At 40.9% G+C, this 11,125-nt stretch overlaps 1 protein-coding gene across 1 annotated transcript; it reads left to right on the top strand.

Annotated features, from left to right (window-relative positions):
- The first annotated feature begins 227 nt into the window (after positions 1 to 227).
- On the top strand, positions 228 to 10,253 carry CCN6 (cellular communication network factor 6). The gene is made up of 4 exons (XM_040430075.1): positions 228 to 525; positions 1,755 to 1,994; positions 6,950 to 7,143; positions 9,972 to 10,253. The coding sequence occupies exons 1-4, from the start codon at positions 228 to 230 to the stop codon at positions 10,251 to 10,253; spliced, it is 1,014 nt and encodes a 337-aa protein (XP_040286009.1).
- The last annotated feature ends 872 nt before the right edge of the window (positions 10,254 to 11,125 follow it).

Raw genomic sequence — 11,125 nt, forward strand, 5'->3', positions numbered from 1 at the left:
CAGAAAGCCCTTTTAATATATGAACAGCAACACATTAGGTACACAAAGCAAATGTCTTGTCAGCCCCTGTATAGTAATCACAAAATTAAAACAATTGTTCCTTTTTCATGAGTATTTTTCAGTCTTATATGGAGAATTATGAAACGTGAATAATATGAAATAAAGTTCATATTATGGAAAAAGTAGTTATTTTTTTTATACAGGACTCTATTCTGATTCAGTGCAATATGCTTCAGTTTGTTTGCAGTGCTGAAGAACCTGCAAACTCAGTCATGACACCGGATAAAGCAGCAGAGGCGGAGGTCTTCCAGCGGAGGGAGTTTTGTCGCTGGCCATGTAAATGCTCCCATCAGCGATCATGCCTGTTGGGTGTAAGTCTGGTCAAGGATGGCTGTGGATGCTGTAAAATCTGTGCCAAACAACTCTGGGAAAGTTGTAATGAAGCAGAAGTATGCGACCAACACAGAGGTCTGTACTGTGACTACTCTGCTGATGCGCCCAAATATGAAGTTGGGATTTGTAAATGTAAGTAACTCATTTCCAAAATATCTGTAATGACTTATTGCACCAAATGCCTAAATGGAGGTCCACTTTCATTAGTGAACTGCAGAAACACTAATTCCATAATACATTTCTGTGATTACATGGGGGACAGTCATTGGCTACATTGGCCACGTGACTCCCGTCAAACCAGATGCGGACACACGAGTGGAAGTGAGGGAATCAAAGGAGCTGGAACCCAGCAGTGGGAAGCATATAAGTATGCTTCCCTCCTCAGGTCCGGCGATGTGGGCGAGACAGGTCCTCGAAGGTGGTCAACCCCTTTAAGGGTGTGTTTCACATGATTTGATTTTTTTTATCAAAAGAGTTGTATGACACAGCTACTAGAGCACGTGTCATCAACCTCAAGCACTCCAGCTGTTCTGAAGCTACAATTCCTAGTATGCACACTTGCTTGGCTGTTCTCAAAACTCCCACAAAAGAGAATGTAGCATGGAGCATAGTGTAGTGTAGTGTAGTGCTGGAGGTTGCTGACCCCTGTATTAGAACATGGAGATATGTATGCTGCGACCAACACTTGCGATTGAGCTAGTTGTGTGTGTAATATTGCAGCTGTCTCTTTGACACCAATAGAGCTGAGCAGCAACACCGGACAGAACCCACAAACAGGTGTGGTGCTGTGTTAGAAAGAGAGCAGCCAAGTTTTAATCCCCCTTTAATGGTAACGCTTGCAGTTTTGGTATTATGATTGAAGTATAACTTGCTTGATATACGATTGATAACGTTCAAAATAAAACAGAAGTCTTCCAATCCACTTTTGTAAATCACTAATTTATTTATTAGCCACAACTACCCATTTTGGCACTGTTCAAGCAAAGGACTGCCAATTTACATGCAGAGGTCCCCTCCACAGTATGGGGAGGAGCGATCACTAATGCCATCACTCTTCCCCATACTGACTTGTTGTTTGCTGGCGGCAGAACGTTTACACAGCACAATCTGCTGCCATTAAAGGACAATTTTTGTGTCTGCATGAATGATCTAGTAACCGATGAAATGAGTGTTTCACTTGTTCGACGGGTAATCGGAGGCACGTTTACACCACCGGATAATCGCTAACGAGTGTTCATAGGATTCCCGGCCTCTGTAAAGGGCCCTTATGTAACAAAAGGGGCACATTTAACTTATAGATGTTATTATAGGTCACTACCACATATTTATTCAGAGCGATATATTGTTTTTAAAACTTACAGATATATTTGCTGTCGGATGTGAACTCAACGGAGTGCTTTATCAAAATGGCCAGTCTTTCCAGCCCAGTCCCTTTTACACATGTCTGTGTATAAGTGATACAATTGGATGTACTCCTATACTTCATTCCAAAGAATCTGATAGCTGCTGTACAGATGCCACTGGACTCATGAAAAAGGCTGATCTAACAAACTGTGCATTGGAGAAGAACCCCACAATGGCCGACTACAAATTCATACCAGGTACGATCTAGCGATCTATCTATGACTCGTTCTTTCTAGCTATCTACCGATCTTAGATTTTATTTTATTTTTTTGCACAATATCATTTTAGTCTAGTTTCGGAAATCTAGTGCCTAACACAGGTTACCAGGGATTTGTAGTCTAGTGCTGATGTGAGATTATCATTTAGGCTGTATATAACAGACTGAATTTGAGAAACCTATCAAATCACATTTGTACGTACTATAATCATCTGTTTTGTTCACCCATGTACAAAATATTGTCCTAGCATCCGCCAAAACTGTATTCGCCCATCTGGTTGCCAATACTAGTCTGTAGGGAGAATACAATTATTTTGGCTGATTCAGTTTTGTGGTTCGCTAGCCACTAGAATGCATTGGCAAAGTTATATATTGTAGGTTTGAGCTTCACTTTTGGTCAGTTTAAGAAAATAATAGGCATACTGATTCGACTATTGTGGTCTATGGACTGGTGAATCCTCATGTCGGCAAGCTTGGTGTAATGGCAAATCAGGGGAAGTGATTGGCCCTTCTATAGTGTGCAGTACACCACAGTAAAGCTTCATTCACACGTTCTGGTCAGTGATTTCCATCAGTGATTTTGAGCCAAAACCAGGTGCGGAAAAGTGGCAAGGTGAATGTGTTGGGAAACATGAAACTGTATGTTTATGTACAGTCATGAGTAAAACCTTTTAAATCTATGGTTTTAAGTTTCAGGACATAATAAAAACATCTGGATGCAACTACATAGAACAGAGTCCACAGTTTCATTATTTATTTAAAAAAATAAAGATCATTTTCTTATGATTTTATCAGTCTCTCACATCGTTCTAAAGGAATTTTGACCCACTCTTCTTTACGATGTTGCTTCAGCTTATTGAGGTTCTGGGGAGGACTGCCATAGACCCTACAGGGATATTTCCCAGTGGGCCGATGGTCAGGGGACCACCTGAACCCTCTTCTCTGCCGCTGGGAGCATCAGGTACTTATGTACCTGGACAGTTGCCTCAGGTCCCCCCTGAATTCAATTATATCTCTGTCCTCAGGTTACTGCGGCAGGACATGTGAGCCCATGGCTCCCTGTCCTGCTGTACACCTTCATAGGCCACAGACCACTATATTTGTCATTGTACAAATGGCACAGAGACATATTCATTTCAGGCCACAGGCCTGTTCATTACTCAAAGGAAGTCCAAGCAGCAAGCTGATAGTAGGACTGGCTTGGTGCTGTGGCCCACATCTCACCTTCTAAGCCCCCTGCAACATATTTTAATTATAAACAATTGGGGGAAGATAGAGCATAGAAGCTATTGAGGGCCACCACAGAAGGACATGTATTTTGTGTTGCATTGTGGTATTTGGTTCTGCCAGAACGGTATTTTGTGCTGCACTATAGTATTGCTGAACCCACCTACTTGCGTTGGCCCTACCTACGTGTGTTGCCCTGCCGGGTAAATTTGGACCTGCCTACAACATGGGGACCACTTTTATGGGTTTTTTTTCCCGGACCTCTTTAAAGGGAACCTGTCACCAGGATTTTGTGTATAGAGCTAAGGACTTGGGTTGCTAGATGGCCGCTAGCACATCTGCAATATCCAATCCCCATAGCTCTGTGTGCTTTTATTGTCTCAAAAAAACGATTTGATACATATGCAAATTAACCTCACTCATCTCAGGGACAGGACTCATCTCAGATTAATTTGCATATGTATAAAATCATTTTTTTTACACAATAAAAGCACACAGAGCTATGGGGACTGGATATTGCGGATGTGCTAGCGGCCATCTAGCAACCCATGTCCTCAGCTCTATACACAAAATCCCGGTGACAGGTTCCCTTTAAGTTTCCAGTCTACCCCTGCTGAGGTTTGTGTGCATTCTTCTATATACAGCTCTCCTAACGTCCACATCATTTCAATTGGGTTAAGGTCTGAACTCTAACTGGGCCATTGCCACACTTTTTTTTTCAGCCACTTTGTTGTACGTTTGCTGTTGTGCTTGAAATCATTGTCTTTTTGCATGGCCCACTTTTGGCTAAGTTTTAGCTGTTGGGTAGATGGCCTCACATTTGACTCAAAGACTTTGGTACACAAAGGAGTTCATGGTAGACTCAATAACAAGGTGCCCAGGTCCTGCGCCTACAAAACAAGCTCAAATCAAAACTCCTTCACCACCATGCCACTGTGCATCATGGCCAAAAATCTCCACTTTGGTTTTGTCTGTCTAAATAATAGTGTTGAGCGTGAATATTCGAATCGCGAATTTTAATTGTGAACATCGCCACTTTGAGAATTCGCAAATATTTAGAATACAGTGCTATATATTTGTATTGGGCAAATAGTGTTGATCGCGAATATTCTAATTGCAAATTTTTATCGCGAATATATTGCATTGTCGATTTTTGCAATAAAGTAAATAATGACTGGAGATCACGAATTCGCGAAATTATTGGTAAATATTCATCCAAAAATTCGCGAAATATCGCGAATTCGAATATTGCCTATGCCGCCCATCACTACCAAAGAACACTGTTCCAGAAGTCTTAAGGTTTATTCAGATGCAGCTTTGCAATCTTAAATGGTGTTGTCGTGTTCTTTTAAGAACGAAGAGTCTGCTGGCAGCCCTTCTAAACAAGCCAAATTTGTTTATTCTTTTTCTAATTGTACTGTCATGAACGTGAACATTTAACATGCTAACTGAAGAGCTGTGGTCTTAGATGTAGCTCTTGCGCTTTTTGCAGTTTCTCTGAGCATTGCATGGTCTGTCCTTGGGGAGAATTTGCTGGGACATCCACTCCTAGGAAAACTGTCAGCAGTCTTGAATGTTTGCCACTTGCAAATAAACTTTCTCACTGTAGAATGATGGACTTCTCAAATTGATTGAACATGGTGTTATAACCCTTCCCAGATTGATTACCAGCAACAATTGCTTCTCTAGGATCATTGCTGTCGTCTTTAATCCTTGGCAATGTGTTAACACATTCATGAATGCTCCAGACCAGCAAACTGACAAAACCTCTGCTTTTATAGAGATGGTCACACTTGCCGATTAATGAACAGCATTTGATTAGCAGCACCCAACTGCTAGTTACCCTCTTAATTCCTATGAAAAAAGTAAGCTTTTTGCATTTTGACCTAGTTTTTGTTAAATAATGACACCGTGTAATTTGTTGTGTGTTCTTCATCTGAGTTTGCATTTGCCTAATTTTAAGACCTTATAAGAACTAGATGTTTTCTTTATTATATGCTGATAGATAAAATTATAGAATATAAAGAGGGTTTACTTTGTTTTTCTCATGACGGTATATTTTATCAAATGCTCTGGCACAAGTCAGCTTTTGCTTTATATCTTGATGGCATGGGCAAATACTCTTCTACATATGCAATAATATAACATGCCTTTGTGTATTGCAGATATATATGGCTTCTAACCTGCTTCCTGCTCTGACAGCTTTACACCTAGGTCTACCCTTCAGGTACACTATAGATTTGCCAAAAACCAGCAAGTCACTTCATGTGACTTTGATTGTTTTATTTAGCAGCTCCTGACTTTTTACGGAGTTTAGTTGATTTGTGTATAAAGGGCTTTCTGGTCAGCACATTCTCTAAACAGAATGACATGGTTCGTTCTTTTACGGTACAATCATGGAACCGCTTAAGGGGGCTATCCCATGAAGACAACTTATACTCTTTCCATAGAATAAGGAATAAGTGTCTGATCAGTGGGGGACCTGTGCTCCCCGTTTGACCGCCAGTCCATAGGGCTCCAGTGGCCGGATCCCTGACGATCAGACACATCCTCTATCCTGTGGATAGGGGATAAGTTGTTGTAAAGGAACAAAACCTTCAATCTAAAAACTTCAGCAACCACATACTGCCACAGTTTTCAGCTGCATCTCGACTGTGACAGTGCAACCCTGTGTGGCCTCACCTTATGAAATCTTGGAATAAAAAGGACAAGTGGGTGTTACCAGTTGGCAGTGTCCAATCAGTGCTGACAGTATCAGATTATTTGGAGACACCCAGTTGAGAGGTAACACCCAGTTGTCAAGTTATTCATAAATATTAAGTAGGAATGACTGAGAAATGCCAGTTATGAGAAAAGATGCTCCCGAATTGTGATTTCAAGGAAAACGCAGGTATTTACAGAAACACACTGAAAGGAATAACTGGTTTAAAAAGCAAAAACAACAAAAAAAATATTTATATTGCTGGTTAAAATCTATTAGTCCCTTGATTGAAATGAATATAAAAGGCTCTAGTGAGTGTGTATCAAATGGAGGGGAGTGTAAACTTCTCCAACCCCCACAGTTTAAGTGGACAGTTTGTACTATGTCCAGTGAGCCAGAGCTGATCCACCGTCATTTGCTTTCAGTGAGTTAGTCTATATCTGAGACGGTAAATATATGTACCCCGTTTTTTCTGTGACCACCCTTATTTACAGAAACAGACACGTCACGAGTGCAAACAGGTCTTTGTTAAATTCCATATTAACTCACTAAAGAGCTTTTACTAATACAGATGTAGTAGAGTTAACACACATGCTTTCTGAGACGTGTTATCTAAACTAAACGCATTAAGTAAACGCCTTCAATTGCTTTTCAATGGCTTTTGTTTCAAGATAACGCGACAAGTTAAGAAATTTGAGTTAAGAGTTTGTGTGTTAACCCTGCTACATCTGTATGTTAATCTGGTCATCCACAATGAAAAGGTAACTGAAATGCCTTTCCGTTTATTGTATGGTCGCTGCTAATCATATATGTTGAGGCACTGAAGTTGCATGCGCAAATAAACCATTCATGCCGCTTGTCCATTCAATGCAAACTTTTGGTATAGTCTCTTATTAAGCACTGTACTGAGAACTAGAAACTCTACACATTCATCATCATCATCATCATTTGATAAGGAACACACCATGCATTTCCGTATGTAATAACCATGGTGTATTGTATTTCAGTGTACAGGATTTTGCCACTCGTTTGGAAAAGAAAATGTCTTGTGCAGGCAACTGCATGGAGTCCATGTTCTAAAACATGTGGAATGGGCATATCTATACGGGTTACCAATGAGAATAGCAAATGTGAAATGAGAAAAGACAGGCGACTCTGCTTCCTCAGGCCATGTAATACAACTCTGCTCAGTAATGTAAAGGTAATTACGTGTGACTCGTGTTTACACAGCATCCGATAAAATTATTCACCCCATTCAAGTTGCATATCAACTATTTTCACATCCAGCCACAAATTGTCAGTTACATAGATACCTATTTATGAAAAAAAATGGAAACTACTTTGAAACATATAAAAAAGGGATGAATTCTTGTTATAGTAGGTGTAGATCAGATTTACTAATTCTATGGATGTCTAGACCTGCACCAGATTTATCCCAGGGGCTCAGGCTGGATGATAAATCTGGTGTAGGGACAGACACTTTTCTCTGACTCTATACCAACGGTTGGTTGGCTTAATTTAAGACAGAATTTTTCCCGGAATCGTGGTGCAATTTGTGGGCAAAATAAATGCATAAATACTTTTTACTAGAAAACAGGATGTAAAGAGTCTCCTTAGCGACACTGTGTTAGGCCTCTTTCACACGCACGTATTTTCTTTCCGTGTCCGTCCAGTTTTTTTTGCGCATTCATTTCAATGCGTCCAAAAAAAAAAACAGAAGTTACTCCGTGTGCATTCCGTTTCCGTATGTCCGTATTTCCGTTCCGCAAAAAAATAGAACATGTCCTATTATTGTCCGCATTACGGACAAGGATAGTAATGTTCTATGAAGGGCCAACTGTTCCGTAAAATATGGAATGCACACAGTTGTCATCCGTATTTTTTGCGGATCTGTCTTTTGCGGACCGCAAAATACATACGGTCGTGTGCAAGAGGCCTTAGTCTTAGTCTATCTTCAGCATTCTACTGAGTGCTGAAGATGACAATGTGAAACATACAGAGTCAGGCTTCTCTTATCTCACTACCCCAGCCCCTGGCTTCCTATGTCTGCCCGATCTATGCCTGTGTCCCTGCATGACTTGCTGCCAGCACTCATTAGCTGTTGTAGTTCTTGTAGTTCTCAGTTACTGAATAAAAGGTAAAGGCTCATGCACACAAACGTGTTTTTTAACCACATCCAATCTGCATTTTTTGCGGGTTGGATGCGGACCCATTCACTTCAATGGGGCCACAAAAGATGCAGACAGCACTCCGTGTGCTGTCCACATCCATATGTCTGTTTCATGGCACTGCAAATAACATTTTATAGACAAGGATAGGACTGTTCTCTTAGGGGTCACTCACATTCTGTTCTGCAAAATGCAGAATGCATATGGTTGGTATCCGTGTTTTGCGGATCCGCAAGCAATCTGCAGACTGCAAAACAGTCAACAGTGGTGTGCATGAGCCCTAAGAGAGAAAAACAGCGCTGACAATAAGTGTACTATATTCCTGCATATCTACCGTCAGTGATACGGGTTGGCAGTCCTTTTCTCAATTCCCTGCACTCAGTAACAAACAAAGAAGTTCAAGGAACAGAGGTATAAAAGCAGAGCTGAAAAAAATTCAATAAAAAAAGTGGCCTAAACAGGTGGAAATGCTCCAAACCCAGACACTGTAGCGCGTCTATAACCGGGGGAGCAATTCCTTCGCATGCGCTCCGCAGACAACACCAATCCCCAGCAAAAAATGCGTACAATGGAGGATGCCGGTGCGGACCGCATGCACCACAAGGACATCTTACACAAAATGATACATTGTGCAGATGAAAAAATATATATACACACAAATCACTGCAGAAAATGCACCACAATGATACACAACTGACAATACTAGCTAATTCCTCAAGCCGATGTTAAAAGCTGAGAACTTTGCCAATATCTTCCAGTCAGGAACATATCGGAGCCCCTCATGCACCACGTCATGGTGTCTCAGCACGCATAGGGTCCTACCACTAACCTGCCCGTGGTGTGTAAACAGGGTCTGAACAATGCTAGAAATTAACTCACATCCAGACTCTCACATGCCTCCATAGTGATATCACCAATGCATTGTGAGGTAGGATAAAGCTGTGAGCCGCACCCACAACAGACCATGTGACACACAAGCTACCAGGTGCAAAAGACTGTTACCAACAAAATGAAGTGGCACATTCCATACACATAAAGACAAAAACTCACAGAAAAAAGTGGCCTAAACGGGTGAAAATGCTCCAAACCCAGACACTGTAGCGAGTCTATAACCGGGGGAGCAATTCCTCTGCATGCGGTCCACAGATAACGGGAATCCCCAGCAAAAAATGCGTACAATGGAGGATGCCGGTGCGGACCGCATGCACCACAAGGACATCTTACACAAAATGATACATTGTGCAGAGGAAAAAATATATAAATACAAAAACAACTGCAGAAAATGCACCATGAGGGGCTCCGATATGTTCCTGACTGGAAGATATTGGCAAAGTTCTCAGCTTTTAACATCGGCTTGAGGAATTAGCTAGTATTGTCAGTTGCGTATCATTTTGGTGCATTTTTTGCAGTGATTTGTGTATATATATTTTTTCATCTGCACAATGTATCATTTTGGTGCATTTTCTTCAGTGATTTTTATAAGAGCAGAGCTGCCAGCAGTCAGCCCTGGCAACAAGTTACATAGGTAGGGATGCAGGCAGAGATTGTTAGGGCACATCTAGGGTGTGAGAGGTTGGGATAGTGAGATAAGAAGCAAGCTGAGAAGCCTGCCTCTGTATGTTCCACATAGTCGTCTCCAGCATCTACTCTCCTTAGTAGTACTTTCCGAGTGTTGCTAAGCAGACTCTTTACACACAGTTTTCTAGTAAAAATAAGCACCTTTCCTTAATAAAATACATTATATAAATCACTGTCCTACACAACATTAACAATAAACTGGAATGAGAAGAACACTTTAAACAACTATGCTTGTAATTCAACCATTAATGATTGAACTATACCCACTTCTGTCCTTTTACAGATCCCTAAAGGAAAAACCTGCCAGCCTACGTTCAAAGACCCCCAACCTGTTAAACTGTCTCTCTCTGAGTGCTCTACGGTGCAAAGCTATCGGCCCACATATTGCGGAGTGTGCACGGATCAGAGATGCTGCATTCCCAACAAATCTAAAATGATAACTATCCATTTCCAATGTCCTAGTGAGGGATCATTCTCTTGGAAAATGATGTGGATCACATCCTGTGTTTGTCAAAAGACCTGTACTGACCCTGGGGATATATTTTCTCATCTTAAAATTTTGTGAGTTGCAGCCTGACAGCTTGATTTCAGTAACTGAATGCTACAGATAGACGTGTCACATTGCATGTAGCATAAAATAAATTAGGAAACAAACTGGTTCATGTAGGTGCACCTCATGCAAGAGTTCAGTCATCTGCTCTGGCTCCATATTTGAATTGTATCTGCCTGTAAAATTAGCCTGTATATCTGAGAAGTCAATATCCTGCGTTATTATGTAAAGACCAGTGACCCATGCCACTAAAACTGACATTATATATATATATATATATACACACACACATAGGGAAAATTCAAAATCATAGATTATAAGTTAGAACATACAGTGGATATAGAAAGTCTACACACCCCTGTTAAAATGTCAGGTTTCTGTGATGTAAAAAAATGAGACAAAGATAAATCATTTCAAAACTTTTTCCACCTTTAATGTGACCTATAAACTGTACCACCCAATTGAAAAATCACATTCAAAATCATGTTAAATAGGAGTCAGCATACATTCTGCCATCATTTAAAGTGCCTCTGATTAACCCCAAATAAAGTTCAGCTGCTCTAGTTGGTCTTTCCTAAAATTTTCTTCATCCCACATCCCACAGCAAAAGCCATGGTCCACAGAGAGCTTCCAAAGCATCAGAGGGATCTCACTGTTAAAAGGCATCAGTCATGAGAAGGGTACAAAAGAATTTCCAAGGCATTAGATATACCATGGAACACAGTGAAGACAGTCATCAAGTGGAGAAATAATGGCACAACGGTGACATTACCAAGAACTGGACGTCCCTCCAAAATTGATAAAAAGACGAGAAGAAAACTGGTCTGGGAGGCTATCAAGAGGCCTACAGCAACATTAAAGGAGCTGCAGGAATATCTGGCAAGTAC

The sequence above is a fragment of the Bufo bufo genome, chromosome 4, assembly GCF_905171765.1.
Source record: "Bufo bufo chromosome 4, aBufBuf1.1, whole genome shotgun sequence".
In the NCBI taxonomy this organism is placed as follows: domain Eukaryota; kingdom Metazoa; phylum Chordata; class Amphibia; order Anura; family Bufonidae; genus Bufo; species Bufo bufo.